Here is a 25,005-nt window from a genome sequence, read left to right as displayed (position 1 = left end):
ACCTTTGAAGCAAATGTGGTGGTCATGGTCTTGTGAATGTGAAGTACACAGGATGGTCTTGAGGGTAAAATGGTGGCCGGCATGGGCTGATTGATAATGCATGAGCAGTGCAAAGTGCCCTGAGGTTCTTAAAAGGCTTCTGTGAGAACTGGCACTGAAATAAAAGCAGTCAAGCCCAGGGCCTCGGCACTGCTGCAAGTGACCCAAAAACAGCTTTGTTATACTCTCTTGATCTGCATTAGTCCTGCAGACTTATGTGAGGAGGACTAATCCCACAATAAAAGCAACACTCCCTTTTCACAATTAGCTTTCAGTTCTCTCCTCTGATGTTGTTGTTGTTGTAGATCATTTAATTGCATCTTCACTGTTTCCCATGTCCAGCTTTGGCCAATCCATAGACACTAAATGTTTGAAATGTTCCATATGTGTGCGAGACAAATGTCAGCAATATCATTTTCTGTCACTTTTTTAGGTGAACCTCTTTCACCATATTCTGATTGGCTGATGGTTGTCATTGAGACCAATCAGCCCAATCCTCTGCCCATGCCTCTGAATGGAGGATGTTGGGCTCCACTGGTGGACTTTTTGCCAGAGACCATCACTCCCAGAGGACCACTGCACAGGTAAGACTGCTGCATACATTATTGCAAAGTGTGCTCATTTTAAAAAGCCAAGACAGAACTGCTGCTAGTCACTGCTAAAGGATAGTCAGGGGTAATGAGATCTTCAATCTTCACCACCATTTTGTTGTTGTATTTTTGTGTTTCATTTGATTGAGGTTTTTTTTACAGTTGACATGTGCTTTGTTTGTTTTAGGTGTAATATAGCAGTCATCTTCATGACAGAGATGGTGGTGGACCACAGTGTGAGGGAGGACTGGGCCATGCACCTGCCTTTGCTACTCCATGCCTTGTTTTTGGGTGAGTTCAAATTATAATATAATTATTACAGTCATTTCTGTTAAAATCCAATCCAAGTTATGACAGGATACTCAACATTCTAAATATTTAATGTAATACAGTACAAATGTCACAATTTCAAATGTTTTTATTCTGAATAATTATTTTTAATGAGAGCAACACATGGTATTGCCATGCCTCTTTATATAAAGAACACATATGTCAAATTACATTGGCAAAACAATTATCAATGAAATGTATTGAAATAAATGAATACACATTTTAATTGTTCGAATAAATTAAACAATTCAAAAAAACATATTAATTGTTATAATGATGACAACAACAGTACTATAACTTTTGTAATAGCCTCCAGTACAATTCTTCCAGATTACTGCATTTAAGGACTATGGTGGATTCCAGATTTGGATAACATAATTTGTATTTTAAGTACAATAAGATACTTCCTTTTTGAATTGTAAGTATAAAGTGTGTGAGAATGTAGTATTAAACAGACAGATACAATAATAGATGTTGAGATCAAGGTTGTGAAGCGAGGAGAAGTATACTATAAAATAAACTCTTGTCATGGCTATAACAAACTAGTGTTTGAGTCCACAGTGCGCTGAAACAGACTGATTGTTCTGTTTCTCTTCTCAGGTATGGATCACTATCGTCCAGAGGTGTTCGAGCACAGCAAGCGTCTCCTCCTGCACCTGCTCATCACGTTGTCCTGTAACAGCAACTTCCAGGCCATCGCCTCAGTCCTACTGCAGACACGTGAGATCAACGGCACCAAGACCCTCACCTGCAAACCCAGTCTTCAGCCGGAGTACTCACATTCAGGTAAATAATAATGTCTTTTAATCCTACTCACTTGTTTGATTTGATGTGTACAAATACAATCATCTTTACCGAAATGTTCAAGTAGACCTGTTGACTGAGCAGCTTGGCTTTACCCATTGTTCTGATAAACTTCCACAACAAGAGAGAATGGCTCACATTCCTTTCAGAGGATGAATACGTTTCTTATCAGGGGAGAAAATATTTTGACCCTGTGCCAAAAGCAATATCGAGCACAGAGGATATCAAAGGTCTTGATTAAAGCATTCCATGATTCTATTGTTGTCCTCTCAGATATGCTGGTCCCCCCCTCTTTCCCCTGCTGATTATTTGTTTTACAAATGTCTAGACATGCTCTGTCCATTTGACCATTTCAATACAACTTGTATGCCAAGAATTGTGTTGTTTTTTTCCCAAACATACCACACAATGATAACACTACCATGTAAATCAAAAGAAAACAACCCCCATCTTTGTAACATGTTCCCTCCAATCTTTACTTTAAAACTAAGTAGTTCAACTTGACACCTCCGTCAGTAGAAAGGCAGTTTGGATAAAAATTCCAAACGTTTTAATACACACGGTGTATTACACCTACAGGTTCTCTTGTTACGGGAAATGAAATGTAACATCCAGATGAACCCCTGGAACCTGTTTCTGATCATACACCTGCTCTCCTGTTGTCTTCAGGAGGATGTGTTGACTTTTTGCGGGAGTGTCAAGCGTCTCCGGTGCCAGACTCTGGTCTGAGTTCTTCTTCCACATCGTCCAGTCTGAGTCTTGGCGGCAGCAGCAACAACCTGCCGGAGATCTCACATGAGGTGGAAGAGCTGGTGGCTCCCAATAAAATGGATGAGAAGACTAACAAGCTCATTGAGTTTTTAACCACAAGGTATTGATTTGATATAGTATGCTCCCGTTAGTTAATCATTTCCAGCTTCCATCAATTACAGAAGTACAACTCTAACAATAGAGTTATAGTTACAGGTTGAAAAAAAAGCCTGGAAGTATTTTACAGAATAAATGCAACACGTCCAACAAAGATATCCTCCACTGATGTGCTTTTCTATATTTCTGGGTGTAGATTGCCCCCTAGTGGTGCGATATGCATTTTGCAACATCTACTAAATGAGTAGAATAGATTTTATATTTTAATGAAGTTATTTAACCGGGCATTTAAAATAATTAATTTACATTTAGAATATTAGTTAATTAGAATAGCCTTTGCTCGTTCAAGTACAGACAATATTCCGCCCCAAAAATTACCAATTGTTGATCAGTTAATCAACTTTAATTAGTAAGGAGACCTGTTTTTCTTTCATGCCTACATGCTTCACAAATAATGCAAGAAAACAAAAGATAGTATGCTAAGTACTGCTTTCCTCCAAACACATGCATTTTTGCCAGAGCATAATTATGGAAAACCCTTTCCGCAAAAACAGTACTTGGAATGCAGGTTATTTCGAATATTCAGCTTGTTGTCCCATGTCCTCCAATAGCAGATGTACACAAAGACAATATACTCTGTGTTGTAAGTAACCTTTAAACTGTTGTTTTATAGAGCATATGGATCACTGTGGTGCCATGAAGACATTTCAGCAAAGAACCAAATTTCCAAAAGCACGGGTCAGCTGACAAACTTTTTGCGACATGTAGTATCTGTGTTCAAAGAGTCCAAGTCAGGTAACTTTTCAATATCATCTATACAGTAATATTTATGAATTCAAATACAGAACTCTGTCTTTATAGCTACATTCATTTTCATAAGCACATTGTTGTGTGTGTTCCTGTTAGATTTCCACCTGGAGCAGCAGCTCAGTGACGTGGCTCTGCAGACGGCCTTGTGTAGCTCATCCCGTCACTATGCCGGACGCTCCTTCCAGGTGTTTCGGGCCCTCCGGCAGCCCATCTCTGCCCACGCTGTCTCCGACCTGCTCTCACGGCTGGTGGAAGTAGTAGGCGAACATGCAGAAGAAGTGCAGGTTAGTGCTGTGTGTTTACATGTTGCATGTGAATGTAGATAACAGAGCATAAGACATTGATTGGTTCAAGTGTGTATGGGTTATCAATGTAGGAATGTCTTTTTGCATCTTCATTTCACTGTCAGATGACCATAACCAAAATGCTTTATACTAGGAGTTGTTGGTAAAGAAGAAACTAAGGAATTATTCAAAAATAAAAATAGACTGCCTTAGTAACTTATACTGTATCATACTTAGTTTTTCCGCAGATGTAGCAAATAAATTCAGTGTTATTTAGCACTCAAAGCTTGATATCTCAGATATTTGAACCTCTTTTGAGCACATAAAGGCAGCATTAAAACTAATAATCGTCTAATGGTTGAAATCCAAGATTATCATAAAGTCTAATCAGCCGATCCTTGGTCTATCTATCCATATAATATTAACCAAATCAATCAGTTTTTTGTTTATTTTTGTCAGAAATGAATTGTTTTGTTACAAATAAATGATACAAGAAATCCTCCACAGGACGTAATTTCTCTTTTCGTCTGTTTCAGGGCTATGTGATGGAGGTATTACTTACACTGGAATCTGTAGTGGATAACTTGGCTGAATGTCTCAAGAACAACGATCTCATGGCTATCTTGACAAGGTTTGTGGCTACTTCACATTCATGTTGAAATAAGGTTTATGTTAAAAGAAGCAGTCTCTGTAATGTACTGTTTCATCTTTTTAATTCCAGAGCCTCGTCTCCAGATTTCCTCACCAGTCTCAAGCTGCTGTCAAACAGGAAGAGCACCGGGCAGCTCAATATGAGGAGAGAAGAGAGAAGCCGGCATCAGAGGAGCTCTTCTGTCCCTAAGAAGTTTGGAGAAGCGGACAGGTGTTCTGATCCACCTCGCAGCGCTACGCTGGACCGCATCCAAGCCTGTGAACAGCAGGTTTTGTTGGCCAAGATGCACAGCCCGTCCTCATCCAAAGACAACATCAACGATCCAACCAACATCAACCACCCCAGCAACCTGCTGGCCACCATCTTCTGGGTGGCAGTGTCGCTGATGGAGTCAGACTTTGAGTTTGAGTATCAGATGTCTTTGAGACTGTTGAATAAGCTGCTGGGCCACATGTCGCTGGACAAACAGGAGAACAGGGAGAAGCTGGAGAAAGTGCAGAGCCAGCTTCAGTGGAGCAGCTTCACTGGGCTCCAGCAGCTGCTGCTGAAGGGCTTCACCTCAGTCTCCACCACTGAGCTCACGCTTCAGCTATTCTGCCAACTCACTCCTGTGTCACGAGTGCCTGTCGTGGACACGTCACAGGCCATAGGTACACCATAGGAGTACATTGATACAGGGTTTTAAAGACAGATAATATGACTGTTGATTCTCAGAGAAGTAAGAAAAAGCAGCTTTATAATGGCTGCTGTATATCACTCCCACCCCACAATCTCAAAATAAAATAAAATAAATGAAACGGCGAACAAATTATAACAGTAGTAGTTATACAGTACATTTGATTAAGAAAATTCAATATTTTAGAAAAAGCAAATAAATAAAAGTAAATACAATTAGGTTTGGTTTAGGAAGTATCTTAAATTATATCTTGAATAAATGTGTTTGTTTCATTCTTTAGGTTTTCCTTTGAATGTGCTCTGCCTGCTCCCACACCTCGTGCAGAACTTCGATGGTCCCACGCAGTTCTGTCAGGATGTTGCTCAGAAGATCGCCCAGGTTTGGCTCTATTCATGTTTCTCTCCTCATTTTCGCTCAAAGCTGAATATGTTTTAAGCTGATGCACTTTGTGTGCAGGTATGCCTTGAGGAGAAAAACGCTAAGCTCTCCAACCTGGCTCATGTCATGACTCTGTATAAAACACACTCCTACACACGAGACTGCTTCTCTTGGGTGAATGTGGTGTGTCGATATCTTCATGAAGCTTTCTCTGACATCACTCTCAACCTGGTCACCTACATGGCAGAGGTTTGTGCAGCCTTACTGTTGTACAGTTATTATTAATATCACAACTTCTCAAAAGCACTTTATAAATCAATGGCATTTCATTTGGTTGTAACAGCTGTTGGAGAAGGGTCTCCCCAGTATGCAGCAGACACTTTTACAAATCATCTACAGCCTCCTAAGTCACATGGATCTGAGTGGAATACAAGCCAAACCCTTCAACATGGAGGTGCTCAAGACAATTGAGAAATTTGTCCAGGTAAGTCGAAATAAAACTTCAATACCTAAATAAATGTCCTGCTCCAGATGATTACTTTTAATATGTGGTGACCGTGAAACTTATATTGCTTTTTGGTTAATAGCTGTTTATATTTAGATGTAGTAACATTCCCTTTCTGAGTAATATGTGCTCAGAAAGTGAAAACATTCATGTATCAACTACATCCGATGTGATCATTGGAAAGCTTTAGGCGTTGGGCTCTGAGTAAGAGTCTCGAGTTTCCTGTTCCTTTTGTAAGTGTTCATGGGAAAAAGGGAAAAAAAGCGGTCTTGTGTCAGCGCAGTACATTTATAGACTCACCCAAACTATAAACAGTCTGCCCTTTTGCTGCAGGCCTCTGCCTATTCTCATACTGAACATATTTTCCTTCAGTTACATTCTGCACACTGCCAGGACACTTTCTCCAAGAATAGAAGCACATTAAAACACACAGAAAGATATTTGTGGTTGTTTCTTTCTAAACATAAGGTTGTGTGGGTTTTTGTCTGATTTGGTGTGTTTATGTCTGTGTTGTCTATAGACTGTCCATTGGGGGGAAGCGCTAAATATCTTGAAGCTGGTGGTTTCACGGTCAGCCAGTTTGGTGCAGCCTTCATTCCCGCAGAGTGACCTCTCCTACGAGGACATGAGCCGCGTGTGGGATCGCTCCTCAAAGGCCTTGCCTGGGAAAACACTGGATTTCCACTTTGACATCTCTGAGGTAAGGGACCCTTTCCCTGACTTTCTTTTTAATGTGTTTGTGGTTTGAAAATATCCTGAGGGGAGCTTAATGCATGTATTTCTCCCCGTATTCGTTCCTGTATTTCCAGGGTGTGGTGGCTGTTGCCATTGTGTGGAATCTTGTTAAGCTTTTTGGAAAGAAAACACTTCTTCCCCTTCCTTAATGCTGATATTTCTTATTGAACAAACCCATTGAGATTAGCTTGAAAGGTAAACACTATCTGCCAAGCAGTGCGGAGCTGGAAAGTGATGTCAAACATACAGACAGCGTGGCGTATGTGTGGGAACTGAACAGGGAGCTATTTGTGTCGTTCATGAATGGCAGGAAATGATGTCAGCCCTTTGCTGCCGTCCTCTGTATGTGATTCAGTGAGTTTTAGCGAATAGCCAACGTGTGTTTTTGAACTGGAGACACACTGTACAAACCACTGGTATTTCTGAGAATTCCAGATATTTTTAGACTGAGGGATAAGGCAGAGGAAAAGTCAGTACGTTTTTCTCTCAAATACTCCATGAATGCAAGCCGAGTGGAATAAAACCTGTGAACATTGATAAAAGATACATTCGGGTTATGTTGAAACATTGATCACTCGGCAGTCATCTTGAAACGGTCTAAGTCAAGAAGAGAAAGGAGTTGCTATGGAGCCTGAGGCATGGATTGACCAAGCAGAGACGGACTTTCTCTTCTAAAAACTTCCCCTGACTCATCAAAGTTTCTGCCTGCACGTGTCTGTTTGTGTCCACGCTGTTAGACGCCTGTGATTGGTCGGCGCTTTGATGACCTGCAGCGTTCTCCAGGCCAAGATGTGAAGAGCAGGACCACAGCAGTGACCCGCAGCACCTCTTCTACCTCGTCTGGATCCACCTCCAACAACGTCCTGGTGCCGGTCAGCTGGAAGAGGCCTCAGTCTTCACAGGTGAGCACATCTTCACAGTCTTTGTACTTCCGTTGTCACTAATATGGGTGAAGGGTAAGGGCAATTACAAATGTTTAATTGGATAATGGCTGCAATTGGTACAAATGTAACCCTTTTTTATTGATTTGTTTATTATTAATTTTTTCTCTTTTCATGTATTTTCCCCTTTTTATATTTCTTCTTTTTCTCTTTTGTTTTTACTTTTCCTCTTCTTTTTCTTTCGTTTTGTTCAATATATTTTCATTTCTCTTTCCCTCTGCAGAAACGAACACGGGAAAAGCTGGTGAATGTGTTGTCTTTGTGTGGACAAGAAGTGGGGCTCACAAAAAACCCTTCAGTAAGATACCCTTTATTTTAGCACTGCTATGAATTGTAACACTTAATTGTCATCCATTCAGAAGAGTCCAAAGTCTTGTTAAAATAGTGTATATTTGTTTTGCTGTGAAGGTGATCTTCTCCAGTTGTGGGGAGCTGGACCTCATGGAGCACCAGCCCAGCCTGGTGTCCTCCGATGACGGGACAAGGGAGCCGGACAGCATGGACGACACCACCTCAGAGCAGCAGTTCAGAGTTTTTAGAGACTTTGACTTCTTGGATGTGGAGCTTGAAGACGGAGAGGTGAGTTTCAGCACCTCAAATAGTGCTAAAGATAATTATGTATCCTCCTTCCTACCTCCTTTTGCTTTTAATAGACAACAACATTGTCAAACTTGTAACCAGTAAGACAAAAGATTAGTGACATTAGCAAAAAGATCTTAACGTTTTTTCCAAGAACAAGAGCATTTCTAAGTGTACTGGGTGAGGTTTGCCTGCTCTTTGTAATGGGGTCTCTTCTTTTTGTTTTGTTTTCTGTCTATGCTAATGTAGGAGTTACAGGTAAGTTTAGTCATGTTACCATTTTTCTTGCTGTAATGATTGATGCTTGTGCAGTATTTAGTTATACTGATGGCAAGGAGTAGAAAACGTGTGTGCATGCCATGTAATTTACAAACAGGTTCTGCTATTTTGTGCAATTTGGTGTAAAACATATCCTCTTAACTCTCAAGGACCAGTAGTACCATAAAAGCATGTCAACAAGAGATATCTTTCACCAGGATTATCTATTTCTTTAGCTGATAATCGTACCTTCAGGTGATTTAAATGTTTAATATTTTGTTCTGGTTCATAAGAGAAAACAAGTATTAGTTTTGATATATGACACACAGTTGGCAAATACTACATTGTTTCCCCTTTGATAACTTTGCATATCTGACTAAATCTATTAGTGTGCACTGTACATGTAATTGTGGATTGTATGTTACCTTAATTTAGAGAAGTCAAATAAACTGTGTTCGATGTCAGTTATCTAATACACATCACACTTAAATCGTTATTTTTGCAAGCCAAACAGTGAGCTATGCACCTTAGTTCTACTGTTTGTTAACTATTTTATACATTTATGCTGTGAAGATTCTCGCTTTAACTGGTTGAATTTAACATCACTTATGTTGCATTCAATTATGAATGTCCCTTTGTTTCATTTTAAAAGCTTAAAAAACACAGTAGCATGCATGACGTTGTAGAAATAATATAATTACAACAGATAATCAGACCTGCTTTGTACCATGGAACACAGTGTCAGCTGTTCTCCCTGTGCCTGCTAAAAAATCACATAGACTGAAAACTAAAACAACTGCTGTGGTCAACATAGTGCAACGCAGACAGTTGTATTAGTTAAAAAGCCTGACGAGGTGTAAGGAAGGTTTTAGACCACATACACAAAATAAATATCAAAGTCAAAGCTGTTGCTTTCTGCGAGTTGTATCCATTAAGCTAGTCGCCACAGGAAGTCTCTCTTGTTTGATGAGTTGATGTGGAGCTCTGGTGGAATGTGGAAGTTGGCTGACATCCAGAGCCATGTCTAGTTGAAGAGACAAGAAACAGCCCCCTCCCTTAACATGCACTGCATGGTTGTGTAACTGTGTGTGTATTACAGTGTATCCAGTTTGTGTGGGTGTGCATGTGTTTGTGTTAGAGAAGAGAGTGTTCTTGTCTTGTTGTTGCTTGGTAACTCAAAGCCATTCTCTATTGCAGGGAGAGACTGTGGACAACTTCAACTGGGGCGTGCGCAGACGCTCCATGGACAGTCTGGACCGGAGTGACCTGCAGCCGCTGGAGGAGAGTCAGCTGTCCATCAGCATGCCCAGCCTCAGCAAGATCCCCCATGAAGACTCAGACGAATCGTCGGAGGAAGACTCCCTGATCACCAGCCAGATACTCTCCCACTCTCAACTTGTAAGTTCACCTTTGTTTGTAGGCCAATAATGAATGTCATTGGGAAGGGGAACAAATATTGAAAATGATCCTTAGCACTGGGCGCAGGTTTTAGACTTAGTTAAAACACATTACATTTAATTTTGGGATTCTCCCATTCGATTGAATTTTTTTAAATTGTAACAACAACAACAGTTAAGCCCCATGCCCCCGGTACCGGGGGAAAAACGCAACATCTTGCAAAAAATAGCGTCTGAGGGCTTCTTAACATTTAACAAACTATGAATGTGTCATACCCACCTAACGGGAAGAAACTCAGCTATCACACATTATTAACCATTTTTAGCTAAACAAAACACAAGGGTAACAGTGTATTAGCCTCTGAATTAGCCCTGAGCGAAAAAATGCTAACGCACAGAAGTCACGGTAGAAATACTTTATTACTTATCGGATCTGCACAAACAAGATATCCTGAGCTGAGATTCCACAGATTCTAGAGGTATGAGTATCATCACTGTGCGACCAAAACTCAGGGCAGCGAAGGCAAACCCAGACAACACACCACGTAGCCTTACCTTTGCTGTTTTTCTGATCAAAAGTTGTGTTCAATGGCATTAAAACGATAAAAACGCTGCTGAAGGTTAATCCAATGTCTCTGTGTCCCTTTGAAATGATTACTGATAATCCATCCTAGTTTTCAGAGTGTAACGTAGCTTTCGGTTTGGGCAAACTGCGTGCGCGTCACTCTCATTCCTCAATGGTAACGTGTAGGTGGATTTAGGGACTTCCCCTTCGATTCTATTGGCCCTAACGGTTCAAAAGAGGTGTCAATCATCAAAATCGACGAGGGGGGCTAGAGATATGGCAAATCCACCCAAATGAACCCAGAAGAGTTTTGTTTTTGCTAAATCTCTCTAAAAATGTCACTTGTTTTACATCAATCTTGATACAGGGTACTTATTATATGTTATAGTGTGTATTCCTAAAGCTTTTAGTCTACTATCCCATCATTCAAGGGTAGTTTTCAAGTAATTTTCTTTTTTGGACGGACACTGTCATTTACATTTATTTACTATGTTCAATCTGAATTTACTTTAAAATAAAAAATTGCTATATTGATTCTGACTTTTCTACATCCAACTCACAGGTTTATCATTACTTTGAGAAAAAAGATTATTAATTTACCTCTTTTAGAAGTGAATATAGTCATTTGTTCTGGGAATGTCATTTTCGAGCCTGAGACCTGAAAAACAGACTTGGGGCTTAACTGGTTAAATCCATCCCAAAATAACTTAATAGATCATAATCAGTATTGTGATTTTAACCACAATCCTCTCGAAACATATTAAAGTCTATCTGGAATTAAATGCACAAGCTTTACTCTTGTGCCACCCTCAGGTTATTTTCAGCTTTGCACACAATATATCTTATTATTAAGTTTGCTGAGCACATAATGTTCCTAAGGTGATAGGGCGTTCTACATTTGAATGATCATGTAACTTTTACTTAAGTTTTCATCAAACTTCATTTTAACATTTCTAAAAATGACAATATTGTCCCCATGCTATTGTTTGTCCAACACAAATCAGATGGTTTATTGAGCATGCAAAAAATGACATGTGTTATTAAGAGAAGCTTCCAACAATGACTTTGTCTCTTGCAGATGGTCAACCTGTCTCCCACCTCAGAGAGCAGTAACAGAGACTCTCCCTCTGCCTTTTTTGACACAACCTCAGCTGATTCAACTCCCCTGAACACCAAAAATCCTAGTTTCGAGGCCCAACTGCCAGAGGACTCGAAGCAGCGGGTGAATAAGGGCTTCAGAGTGTCTGAGATACTGGGAACCACTCACAATTCCATACTAGAGTTCTTTACTAACTTTGCCAAATAGGGGGCTATTCTGGTGCATCTTTTCTTGTGAAATGTCTTGGATGTGGTATGTGCTTTGGGTTCAGTCTACGTTAAGTATTATTTTATGTCGCTGTGACTTTTCTATATTTCCTCCTTTAAGAATAGTGCATGTGGCGGTCTTCTCTTGTTTTTTAAGTCATTGCATGCTAGTAGGGAATGAACTAAAACTCTGCAAACAGGCAACCTATAATGCTTTGGGATATAATGGGCGTTTTTTTTTTATTGTGGCAGTATTAGGGGGTTGTAGCCAGCAATAGAAAAACAAGGGTCTTTCTTTCTATGTCTGTCTGTTTAAGGCAATGTGTATACCTACTGCTTCTGTGGGGGCAACAACTAATAAAACTCTTGGCATGTGGGAGGTCAAGAAAGGTTTACACATTGCCTGTCCCAAAACATGAGTGTGCAGGGCCGCAATGCTGGCTGAAGTAAATTATTTTATAATCTATTGAATTGGCACAATTAACGCACACTAAATTGACCAAATAAAAGAAAAACATCACAAGGAGTGTCCATAGGGTCCCACGTCAAGGTCAGTCTATACATTTTACCAACAAAATTGTCTGTTTAATGATTAAGCCTAAACGAGGGAACATATCCAGTTAATAATAACCTTTGTTGCATGCTGTCTCAGTATTTGTTCATGACGAGTTCATTTTTGCCAAATTGCTGAGAAACGAGTGTCCTCTGTGTGTTTCTTTTTTAGCAAGAAGATGAATACACCAATGTCCACGAGGACGACCGCTCTCTCTCCATCAGTGAACCACCCTTTGAATTTCATTGTGGTGACAGTTTGACAATAAACATGGTTAACATTGATTACAAAGGAGAACCTGACTTTGACAGCTGCTTACCCAGGTACTTACTTACAACTTTTGTCATAAATAGATAACGTTTGTTAGACACAGCATCAATATCATGGCTTTGTGTCCTCCTAGTGTCTCAGAGGAGGAGAGAGACGACATGCTGGAGTCCCGATCTTCCCCCCCACCATCCCCCTTCTTCTCCGCCATCCTCGCTGCATTCCAGCCAACAGTGTGCGATGATGCAGAGGAGGCTTGGCGGACTCACGTCAACCAGCTTATAACCGACTCGGATGGATCCTGTGCAGTCTACACTTTTCATGTCTTTTCATCACTGTTTCAGGTATTACAGCATCGCCCTCAATTCCATTAACATTGTGTCTTGTCAAACTGAATAATTAAACTAAAAGGGTAACAGGATTAATTATCTGGATGATTAACCTTTAGCGAAAGGGCAATGCGTGGATGCTTTCAACTCGACAACGTAAAGAGATTCATTAAGCAGATGTTGTTCACTTGACTCATCAAAGCTGACAAGGGAGAATGTCAGGGTAGAAATAATGACAGAATGTAAATGCCTTAAATAATGTGACTGAAAATGTTCAACGCGAGCCTGATTTTGTTGCATTGCAGAACATCCAGACCAAATTTTGTTCGTTGACCTGTGACGCTGTGAGTTACCTTGGTGATGGCCTGAAAGGATTAGGGTCAAAGCTTTTGACCTCTTCTCAGATGCTGACATCGTGTTCAGAGTGCCCAACTCTATTTATTGATGCAGACACAGTGAGTAACCTGAATACAGAATGACATTTTTTTTACTAAATCATGCAGCCTTTTATCTTTTTGCACACTTAATGAATTCATTAGCTTAAAATATGCAACAGTATTTTACATTATCATTCATTTGATAAACGCCAGCATATTACTATCAAAACTTATATTTCTAAAAAGATAAGCTTTTACCTTGGTACTCATGCTCCGCTGGTTGACATGTTATCACGGTTCCCCCGACACTCCAGTTGTAAATATTTTTCTGAAACTGTACGTCACGTTAGTGGTGATTAAACAAAACTCTTTTTTCACAGATTATGTCTTATGGATTGCTGGAAAAAATGAAATTCAGCGTGTTGGAACTTCAAGAGTATCTCGACACTTACAACAACAGAAAGGAGGCAGCTCTCACCGTAAGGACATTTTATATTGAGCCTTCTCGTCTGAATGTCACCTGTATGTGGTCATTGATTTGTTTACGTTCTGTTGTCTCCTACAGTGGTTGAGTAACTGTAAGGCCACCTTTACCAGGAGTGTCGGGGGAACCGTGATAACATGTCAACCAGCGGAGCATGAGGACAAGGTAAAAGCTTACCTTTTTAGAAATATAAGTTTTGATACTAATATGCTAGCATTTATCAAATGAATGATAATGTAAAATACTGTTGTATATTTTAAGCTAATGAATTCAGTAAGTGTGCAAAAAGATAACAGGCTGCATGATTTAGTAAAAAAAATGTTATTCTGTTAGAATGGAATTAAGTTAAAATGATTGAAAATATGAAAAGATGAACTTCCACTGACCTCTCATACTGTACTCTCTGCATTACAATCTCTGTGTGAAACTGTAGCTCTGTGAGTGTACCTCTAATTTCCTCATACTATGTAAAGACAATCCTGAGTTGATGCATGTCACATTGATTATCTCATTGAAATCTGCATTGTGGTAATTCTTTTTCCAAAGTTGCATTTGATCTGTATGTAAACAATTACGCTCACTTGACAACCTAGGGAAGGAAAATACAAAATGGAAACTTTTGCTGCTAAAACGTAGTATTTAACAGCTCAGAGATTCTCACGAAAGTGAGTGCTAATTAACAGACAAAACTGTAACTTTGCTCGACTTTTTTCACTTGTCATTTTGATTAAAGCTGCCCTGTGGAGTTTTCTTGTAAACAAACGAGTTATGGTTTCATTTAGTGATGCTTAACACAATGCAATGTGTGTATTCTGCTCTTTCAAAGCACCAAGTGAATTTCCTTTCATTAAAAAACAACTTTGCCCTGTAATCCAGCATTGTTTACATCAATGTTTACGGCATAAGGTCTTCTTCTCCTTTTGTTGTCACATTGCAACAGTGTTGGTGTATTTCTGCCATCTGTAGATCAGAAGAATAATTTGCCACCATCGACAGGAATGTGTAGTGTGTCAACTGTGTTTGCTCATGTGCATGAATGTCATTTAGTGTGTGCACAGAATAAACAAAACAGTGACCCACTAAAAGAAAAACAGATCCATAGCCCTGCTTGAGGTCAAAAACTCCACGGGGAACCTTTAATTCAAAGCAACTACCAGCCTTCCTATCGGTTCTAATTTGCACATACCCTCACTTTTTTTCCTCTCTGCATGCCAATAAAAACTATGCTTTTCACCCACTTTTATATGGACACAATGAGGATTGCATGCCCTTCTTTTGATTGTCTGTTTTCCCTACTTCTTTTCTGTCCTGTAACATGCTTGCTTTGTAGCAAATGGAATCTCTGGCTGTAAGTTGGAAGACTTGTTCCTCTATGTAGTTTCAAATATTTTTGGTTTTAACACTAGAACCGCCAACGGGTACATTTTACCCGGAGCTGTTTTTTTATTGTATGTAACTTTTTTTCAATAACTATTAAAGTCTCCCAGTCCGTGACTTTTCCTGAAAGTGTGTTATGTAGCACCCTCTGTTGTTAACAATTGTCAATATGAAGTCAGATTGAAAAACTCGCCAAAAAAATGCCATTTATACCTATATCCGCCAGTGGGTAATATTTACCTCATAGAAAATGCAGCGTAAACATGACGTGTTGCTATAGCAACGCCTTTTGTCTACTGCGGTTCCTTATAGATTGAGAGAGAGAGATAGGTAGATAGATAGATAGATATATTGATAGATAGATAGATAGATAGATAGATAGATATAGAGATAGACAGATATAGAGATAGACAGATATAGAGATAGACAGCTAGATAGTTATAGATAGTGTAACATCTTGGAGAATACAAGATCTTGGATGACTGAGCTCACGTTGAGGACGTAATGCATGTGTGCAGGTTACCTGCCAGTTGAATAAAAATGGACACTCTGAATGAGAGAAGTAGTCCGCGTCATCTGTTTGTGTAGACAATTATATGTCCATAGAACAGAACATTACAGATAGATCTATAGATAGTTATAGATGGATAGAGAGAGAGATAGGGAGATTTATACCTAAACAAAACACAAGTCTAACACCAAGCGTTTTAATCAGCATTCTTAGCGATATTTTATGCTTCATGCTATCTGCACAAACTATATCATATGAAAAGCTGAGAGTCCACAGATTCTATTGGTATAAGTTTCCTCCCTGTGCGATCAAAACTCACTGTTCTGTATGATCGATAAAATAACATTGTACCTTGAAAATCAATAGCGGGTACATTTGACCCGTTGGCGGTTTTAGGTATACAGCGACCTCTGGCGGTTCTAGTGTTAAAAGCAAAACTTGGGTTTACTGTAATCCTTTTTCACCACTTCTTCTGTCTATTTAGCAGTAGTTCTACAGTAGTGTGTTTATAATCTACCAAATGTAGAACTATAACTGATAAGGTATGAGCTAATACCTAAGAAGAAGAAAAACTAGCCAAATGAAAAGGCCTTTTGACAACAACCATGTTTCTTTTCCTTTCAGCAACTGGAGCTCTGTCAAAGACTCTACAAACTCCACTTTCAGCTGTTGCTGCTTTTTCAGTCCTACTGTAAGCTGATTGAACAGGTCCATGCAATAGGCTCTATTCCCGAGGTAGGTTCATCAGGCATTTGCTTGACTTCTCTTCCTTGAATCATTACAGCCACCGTCTAATCCATATCCCTGTTTAATCATATGAATCCCTCTTGACCTTTAGCTGACAAATATATCCAGAGAGCTTAATGACTTGAAGAGCCACCTGAGAGTAGCAGCAGCCTCGGTGATGAATGATGAGATGTCTGCCTGTGAGAGCGCCTGCTCTGAGCCCACATTCAGCTCATCTGAGGCCGCTGTCCAGGCCATCCTCAAGTGTCTGAATACTAATGAGTTTCCAACGGCCATCCGCTACATTCAAGAGTGCAGGTGAAAAAAAGCTTTGTTTGATTGTAGATGAAGAGTGTACGAGGATAAATGATGTCCCAAGTCAGACAAATAACATTTTCTTTTTTCATTGCAGAACAATGTGGCCTAACGACATCTTTGGCAGCCCCTGTGAGGAAGAGGTTCAGACCTTACTCAACATCTACTTCAGACATCAAACCTTGGGTCAGACAGGTACTTTTGCTCTGGTGGGCTCAAAACAAGACCTGACAGAAATCTCTGCCAAGTTAATGGAACTTAACGGAGAGATTCGGGACATGATCCGACGTGCCCAAGGCTACCGAGCTATCACGGCTTTCCTCCCAGACTCCAGGGTTTCAGGCTCCACTCTTTGATGGTGGTCTGGCGGCATTTTGACACCCATTTCCTGCACAATACCCCCTGTCCCCTGCCTAGCCTCTTGTCCTGTATGGGGCTGCTGCTATCATCTCAGTGGTTAACAAGCACTCTGCTCTCTCCTGGGAATAACCAAATTACTGTTCTTCTTCCTGCTCAGAGCACATCAGAATGTCATAAAGTCATATCTTCAGATTTGCAGCAATACTGTTTTTTTTGTTGTTTTTTTTAAAGAAGAGAGACTTTGGCTTTTATTGCACTAATAGTAGAAATTGTCACAAAGCGACCACTTGCTACTGAAGTCATACATTTTCACATTTAAGAAATAACATACCAAAGCTAAGTGATTCTCTTTCATTTATGTTATTTTAATTGTCATGGGAAAATGTGCAATCGTACACAGAAGTAGAAAACTTATACTGTATCCTGAAAGAATGTAATGATATATAATAGCATTGGAAAACATGGACATTGTTAGTACAGACAAAAGGGAGGCTTAATTTTTGGTTTAAGTGGCGGGTCTTTTGTGTGTGTGTGTGTGTGTGTGTGTGTGTGTGTGTGTGTGTGTGTGTGTGTGTGTGTGTGTGTGTGTGTGTGTGGAGTGTGTGTGTGTGTGTGTGTGTGTGTGTGTGTGTGTGTGTGTGTGTGTGTGTGTGGTGTGTGTGTGTGTGTGTGTGTGTGTGTGTGTGTGTGTGTGTGTGTGTGTGTGTGTGTGTGTGTGTGTGTGTGTGGTGTGTGTGTGTGTTGTGGTGTGTGTGTGTGTGTGTGTGTGTTCGCTTGTGTTGCGTGCTGGTGCCCAAGTGATTTAAACCTGACTATCATCAAAGATGAAATTATGGATATTGATTTACAGAAATTGTAACTACTTTTGAAATGCTGCAAAACTACTGTGACGTCTCCCAAACCTAAATTACATGCTACTGTGTTGGTTATCTGTTACCTAAAACATCTTACTGTACATTTTAACTGTACAGCTTTTAGAAATCAGATAGTTATTTAATATTATTTGCTATAGGAAAACATGCATTTATCGAACTAGATTTATAGAAAACAAATATTTCATTTTAAACCTGCCAAGCTTACAAATTCTATGTTCTATAAAGTTTAAAAGTTTTTAAAGTTGATGAACAAATACAAAACTATTTTAACTGAATAATTGTACATAGTGCAATGGGGGCTTTGATGAGACTCATAAGATTGTATTTTTATGAACTTACCGAGTTTCATGTAAAGTGAAAGGGATAGCTGCAGAGTTGTAAAGCTTTCGTAAGAACTGTTTGTGTAGCCTCTCCCTCTCGCCTTGTAAATACTACTGCCTTTGCAATGTACTGTACTTTGTTGTTCTGTATACTTATGAAACAGTAAAAATAAAACTTACATTTGTTAAAAGTAGTTTCATTTTGTGATTGTTGGGATGTTACATATCTGTTTGTTTGTGTCAAATCCGTGTATCTACCTTCCAATTGTTTTTCTTTATTAAACACGTAAACGGAAGAGGGTCTGAGAGGCGTTTTTGCTTTTTACCTTACTACTAAATGGTCTAATGCAGTGGTTTTCGAACTGTGGGGAGCGGAGGTACTGCAGGGGGGGCGTGGGAAGATTTTTTTAATTTTTTCCTTTTAGCTTTGTGAAGCACCTTGAGATGACGTTGTTTTTAAAGTGTGCTATATAAATGTATTATTATTATTAAATTGTAAACAAACACTGCTCGAAAATATCTCATTGGTCAGAGAGCTGTGGGGATAATGCTTCCTTTTGCAACATCCTACTTGTGTGAGATAGGCTGTTCTGCTGTTGCTGCCATCAAAACGAAATACAGACCGAAGCTAAACATTGAGAATGAACTGAGGGCAGTCTCAAAACAACAGCCCCGGTTTGAGAAGATCTGCAAGGGAAAGCAAGCACACACAAGTAATTGATAAGCTATCGTGGAATAGGAATGGTAAAGTGATGTGATCGTTTGCAACCTGCAGTATAAATAGTAGTCATTAATGTTTTCCTTAAAGAAATTTGAATTTAAAAATCTACTACTCAGGGAAGAAAGCCAACCAGTTTTAATAGGCCAAATTAATTCACAGTATCTATTACAAGCACTTTTGTTTCATGTGTAATCCATAATAAAATATAAAATTATAGTTGGATCTTTGTATCTTTTTATTATTAGCAGAGAAAATGTTATGTTTTTACAACAATATACAATTAATCCTATAGATGGGAACCGGGTTGGGGGGGTCCCATCCCAATTACCCAAGGGGTGCTCGACTGAAAACGTTTGGGAACCACTGCTCTAATGGTCATTGGAGCGAGGCGAAACTCACGGAAGTGATTTAAAAACAAAAGCACTCGTGTGCTGGGAACGGTGATAATATTATAAACAAGGGGAATTTAGCGATCACAACGAAAACGCCCAAGACACATATTGAGCCCAGAAAATGAATGTTATTACGGGCTGTAAATATAATAAGCCTATGTCTAAAATGGACAACTTTTACGGTGTACTTTGTGAGTAATCCTCTGTCAGAGTCCCCATAGTACATAATGCATGTGTTCTGCTATCTTTGATGAATGATGATACAAATAAAATGTTGTAGTGCCGAGAGATAGGGAGTCGGAGGCGGTGCAATGAAGGTATGAAGCTGGCTTTAATGAGCAGCAGAAACGGACATGTTGTTGGGTCGCAGGCCGGGAAGACAAGAGGAAGAAGCCAGGAGGCGGGCACACAATATATAGTTAGCAACACATATGTCCGTGCGGAAACAATACCCGTAGTTCCATGAGTGAATTATGTACATAGAGTAAATTAGTGATCACTACAATGTTATCATTAGTTCTTAATGATATTCATACTGTTTGACTGTGTATTAGTTAGCCTGCTATTAACAATACATTGAAGTACTTTTACTGTGTATTCTTTTAGTAATCCTCTGTCAGAGTCCCCTCCATAGAACATAATGCATGTTTTCTGTGATCTTTGATGAATTAACTGCTACATCTTTCAACACCCATATGAAACAGAACTGTAAGCAGATTTTTTTCTTTTTGGATATTTTACAAATCACTCCCCTTTTAAACTCTATTCTTGTTATTTTTAACAACTTTTTTGTTACTATACCTGTTTTTAATTTAGACTCATTAATAACTATATAATGATCATATCAAGGTGTGCCTTCACCTCACTGATGAGGTTATTTGAGCCTCTCAGGAGAGAGCTCTCTTCCACCTGGTTGTAGAAAATCTCTTTAAATTCGTTAGCATAGCTAGCTAACCAGATACTAATAACAACAGATCGCCACTGTGCTTACAACTAAAGACACAGCCACGTAAACACTGTGGCTATACGGCTCCTTATGGGTACTGCAATATTTGAAGGGCTGCGTTCCGGTGCTCTCTGTCAGCACTCCTTTCAGACGAGACATAGGGCCCTTCTCACTTCGGTTAAATGGATTCCTTGCGTCGTTTCCCTGTGACTAGTCCCTCCCACCAGGGAAGCATGGAGAGACGCAAGGAAACCACAAGAAGCAGGGAAATGAGTTTTAAGAACAATGGGACGTCCTTTCCTCCGGAGCGTCACGTGAAGCGACGTCCGTTTGTGATGACGCCGCACAGCTGATCGTCTGACAGCAGCTCTGTCCCCGTTATTTCAACACACACCACTGCCTCTGTTAGTAGCCTACACATTTACTGACACAAACATTTGTATCATCTGTTGTAGACCCAAATAAATAAAATTAAATAAGAACTCATTCTCAAAAAAGATAAACGCCATTCTTAAAATGTATAAACGAATATTAGTTGGATTAATATTGATTAGAGTGCACAATAGAAATAAAATAATTGAGAGAAGAAAAAGAGATATGTTATCTATCAAAACCCAGTTAGATTAACATTCATTGGATTGCACACTTTGTTTGTATGTAGCAAATTAACATTTTAATAGCACTTAATGACTGACTGAATGGAAATGACAATAAATGAAAATGTAAAACGAAAAAAGTGATCATGAAAATGTTTCCAAAACATGAATAAAATGATTTTTGACCACTTGTTCAGATATATCACATATTTGTAACTAAACTGAGGAGTGACTCCCGTGAGGTTCATGTATGTTCTTCACTCAACTGGGAAACTGCTCTCATGTCAAGAAGCATCAGATCAGTGCATGCACTGCCTCGTCCAATCAGTGAGCGATACACAGTAAGGGGGCGGGGCGAGTGTCTGAGGATTTCATCGAAGGATGGTCTGGTGGTTCCTCTGTTATAGCTCCTCCATTATCGCTCCTCGCTCCTCGATCCTCCCGCACAAATAAGGCCATTGGGACGCTACTCAAGATGGCGCAGACAAATCAACTTCCGGTGAGACCGAGGAGCGAGGAAATGGAAAATAAGAGAAGTGAGAAGGGCTCCATAGCCTACCACGTGAAGACACGTTACGCTCATGTTGTGTTCAAAGAACCTGTCCTTGGCCAGAAAAACAGGCATTCACTAGTTTAATTATGTTTGCGGTCTAGATTTCTTCTTCTTTTTTTAAGTGAGAAGTTGTCCGTCATTCGGACTGACGGACGGACTCCCCACCCCCAAAACGAAAACTCTTCGGTTCTCCACGAATTACACAAGTCATCCAAATCAGCGTTAAAAAAGCGGGAGGTGCCGAAAAATCCCCTATTAATGTATTGATTATAGCTCCGGGTCCGTATAGGTCGGCGTCTGGGTCCGGATTCGGACCGCGGTCCGCCTGTTGCCGAACCCTGCTATAGACTATACATGTCTGTATGTTATATCTCAACAGTTGGTTTTATTAAGAACTTATGGTAACACATATTTGTATCGATCATCAAATATAGCAGGACAAAAAATGAAGAGCAGCTGATTTGAAAAAAACTAACTCGAGAGACGGCTGAGATGACCGCAGTGCAGAATCACTGTCAGAGGTTAGATCACATCCAGGCATTGCTTTTAACCACAGGCTTTCAGGGGTAGGTACGTTTGAGAAACCGGCTCGAGATACACTTTTTGTTATATTCCATGGAATGCTCTTAACATCCCGATAGAAATTAATATCTTAAGTGCTTTGACAAAAAATCCATAAAAAAATGTCATCTGTGGAAGCCGTAGTACTGTAAAAAGCACGACCAATCATCTGAGCCGGCCCGGCTAAAATAACTGGATGGCCTACCTGCCCATAGATATATATAAACACTAGATGGCTCATGGGAGATTTTCCAGCGTAGCTGACCGGCCGCCATCTTGCTACAGTTAACAGTTACTCTGATTCGCGTTATGGTAGCTGTTGTAAGGTGAGTGATCTGCACAAAAATACTCTTAACTCACTGAAATCTTGACTGATTTACAAACGGTTTGGTTTATTATAAACATGATTAGCATGGCTATGATACAGGATGCTTGGACATGTTGAAATTGCAGCTTTTCTTTGTGTATGTGGTTGTATTTATTAGCTGGCTAATAACAAGAGGCTGTGAGTGAGACCTAGTATTACAAAGTTCACCCAGCAACTTTACACCAGTGGGAGAGGCAGAACTGCTCTTTCTTTTCAACATAACTTAAGTTACACATGATTTCTTCCAAGTGGTTTGGCTTGTTAAAAACATCTTGCATTATGATACAGGAATTTGCTGGCTTTGTGTTTACAGAAGTACCTGACTATGCCGGACTTTTGTGCAGCCTACGGATGCTCCAATCGCCGCTGTCTGCAAACAAGAACCCGTGGGATCACCACATATGTTTGTTTGCTCAGTCTAATAAACCCATAACATGGTTGTGAAAGAATACCAAAGCTGAGGCTGGACGATGATTGATTGTTGGTGTGCCATGTGTCACCGTGTGTCTTATTGGTTTTGTGTTATACTGTATTTTATTGTGTGCAGCTGGTCCTTATCTCCAAGACACATTTAAAACAAATAACCTTGAAGTCCCATCTCTCCCCACCTGCTCCTGCTTCCTACATCCCCTCCACACCACACCAAGTTGTTCTTCTTAATAATAATAATACATTTATTTTGGGGGGCCGCGTTTCATAACACCCAAGGACACATAGGATAGTTTATGTTTAAATTGTTCCCTATATTAATAAAGTATATCAAAATCAAAAATCAAAATCAAAAAAAAAAAAAAAAATATTGCATAGGGGCAATATAGGGAACAATTTAAACAGTGGATTTTGTGATATATCAGCCGGGGTGAGACAAGACAAACCACAAATGGACTACAGAAGGACACAAAAGGACACATGGTACAGTTTATATTATTCTTGGTCTTTTTTCAATAACATATTTCAAAGGTTCTGGATTTGTTTACAAATCTAGAAACTAAATACAAAACTAGGATGATATGAAGATCTCATGTCAAAAATAATTGTGATAAATTAGACAGAACTGGCCTGTCTGTGAGCACATTTTATGTTGGTTTGGTTCTTCTGATAAAGGTGTGAATATCTAAATAATATACCAACATAGCCTATGCTATTGTCATTAGTTGTGTCCCTGTTCTTAAAGCTAAGGCATTGCTAAATTAACAACTCTTGGCTTACAGAGTGGTAACATGAGACCGATTTTTATATATAAAATATAAATGTATTTTAATTTTATAATGTATTTTAAATATTAACAATATAATAAAATAAATGGAAATATATACACCGGCAAATATTTAATATAAATACCTTGTGTGTGTGTGTATAGCTATTGCTTTATCTGATTAATGTTATTTTCATATGAAAGTCCATGATTATAAGTATGCAGTATCATAACTACATCTTTGATGTTTATAAAAAACCAAACCGTTTGAAAATTGGTTGAAAATTGAGCAAGCTATGGTTATTTAAATAGTAAACCATAATGTTACGAATGAGAGAACTCCCTGTAGCAAGATGGCGGCCAAGTGGCAACGTCGGTCTCCATTGGCCAGCAGCGCGGGTGAGTCATCTAGTGTTTATATATATCTATGTACCTGCCTGTCAGCCTTCCATCTGTGCACAAACTTATCTCGTGCCCTCAATGGTCATGTGAGTGTTGGTGTGTGTTGGAGGAGGGGCTCTGTAAGGAAAGGGCAGATTTGTGCCTGTTGTGTATTTTCAAATTCTAGCGCACTCAAGCAGGGGGGTATACTGCGAAGCAGGATTTTCGCTTAGCCGGCTAAATTCAGGGCAAACTCCGGCTTTCCGGTCCTACGAAGCTGGTTCTCTTTTTAGCAGGCTAGATCTCCATGGTAATATATGCTAAGCAGCTAACCTGGTCGGGACCAGGGGCCTATGCTACGAAGCTGGTTCAACCTAACCTGGATATGTTTGAGTTAGCCGGTTGGCCTAATCCAAAACATACGCGCTCTCGCTAAACGGTCCTACGACGCGGGTTATCAAGTGGATCGCTCAAGCCAGCCGTGTCCTATCTAGTTAGGTGCGCGTTCACATGAAAGGGGTGGTATCTGGAGCATTCGACCAATCACAAACATGGAGAAGCATATACTGACAGCGCAGCGTCATACTTCCTGAATGAAAAGTGAACTTTAATACTAGTCAAAAATGAAGAAGTTAAACTTTAAACATCCATGACTTAAACACTTGATCCAGGATCAAAGCCACATAGCTGCACCTGCAAGGTGAATACAGCTGGCAAAATAAAAAGTGTTTGAATGCGTACATTAACAGATTTATGATATCACTGCCCCGTCTAAAACACGATCTGACTTTAATTACATCGAGTGTTTCGTCAACTTAATGCGATGCTTAAAATAATACTTCTGCATACAGTACGTGACACTGTGAGTGTTGCACGGCCAGATACGGCTCAGCTGACTCAGATCAGGAGATATGATACATTATGAAGTGATATGCCGCGGACTGTACTTAATGTACTCTGATCCGGTTACTTCCGTTGTGGCCGATATGTAAGTAAGCTTTCTTAACGCTAATGTTATAATAGTCAGATTGCTCTGAAGATGGGAGGTGATATTCTATTCATGTTCACGTTCACACAGTCGGTG

General features: G+C 39.7%; 1 protein-coding gene across 2 annotated transcripts in view; it reads left to right on the top strand.

Annotated features, from left to right (window-relative positions):
- Positions 1-17,604, top strand: part of frya (furry homolog a (Drosophila)) — a 47,905-nt gene extending 30,301 nt beyond the window's left edge. For both annotated transcript variants that reach the window (XM_071205119.1, XM_034097169.2), the window contains exons 37-61: positions 473-623; positions 817-920; positions 1,560-1,745; positions 2,433-2,634; positions 3,304-3,425; positions 3,537-3,724; positions 4,261-4,355; positions 4,446-5,026; positions 5,333-5,430; positions 5,509-5,679; positions 5,774-5,914; positions 6,456-6,635; positions 7,408-7,572; positions 7,835-7,909; positions 8,020-8,190; positions 9,646-9,846; positions 11,489-11,632; positions 12,440-12,591; positions 12,672-12,879; positions 13,170-13,319; positions 13,622-13,720; positions 13,807-13,890; positions 16,238-16,348; positions 16,452-16,657; positions 16,752-17,604. In XM_071205119.1, the coding sequence (XP_071061220.1) occupies positions 473-623; positions 817-920; positions 1,560-1,745; positions 2,433-2,634; positions 3,304-3,425; positions 3,537-3,724; positions 4,261-4,355; positions 4,446-5,026; positions 5,333-5,430; positions 5,509-5,679; positions 5,774-5,914; positions 6,456-6,635; positions 7,408-7,572; positions 7,835-7,909; positions 8,020-8,190; positions 9,646-9,846; positions 11,489-11,632; positions 12,440-12,591; positions 12,672-12,879; positions 13,170-13,319; positions 13,622-13,720; positions 13,807-13,890; positions 16,238-16,348; positions 16,452-16,657; positions 16,752-17,010 (4,244 nt within the window). In that variant the 3' untranslated portion in view covers positions 17,011-17,604. The remainder of the gene's footprint in view (positions 1-472; positions 624-816; positions 921-1,559; positions 1,746-2,432; positions 2,635-3,303; positions 3,426-3,536; positions 3,725-4,260; positions 4,356-4,445; positions 5,027-5,332; positions 5,431-5,508; positions 5,680-5,773; positions 5,915-6,455; positions 6,636-7,407; positions 7,573-7,834; positions 7,910-8,019; positions 8,191-9,645; positions 9,847-11,488; positions 11,633-12,439; positions 12,592-12,671; positions 12,880-13,169; positions 13,320-13,621; positions 13,721-13,806; positions 13,891-16,237; positions 16,349-16,451; positions 16,658-16,751) is intronic.
- Positions 17,605-25,005: the final 7,401 nt, after the last annotated feature.

This window comes from Pseudochaenichthys georgianus, chromosome 13 (genome assembly GCF_902827115.2).
Source record: "Pseudochaenichthys georgianus chromosome 13, fPseGeo1.2, whole genome shotgun sequence".
NCBI classification, from domain to species: domain Eukaryota; kingdom Metazoa; phylum Chordata; class Actinopteri; order Perciformes; family Channichthyidae; genus Pseudochaenichthys; species Pseudochaenichthys georgianus.
The sequence above is the reverse complement of the archived record's forward strand: the minus strand, read 5'-3'. Positions and strand labels throughout refer to the sequence as shown.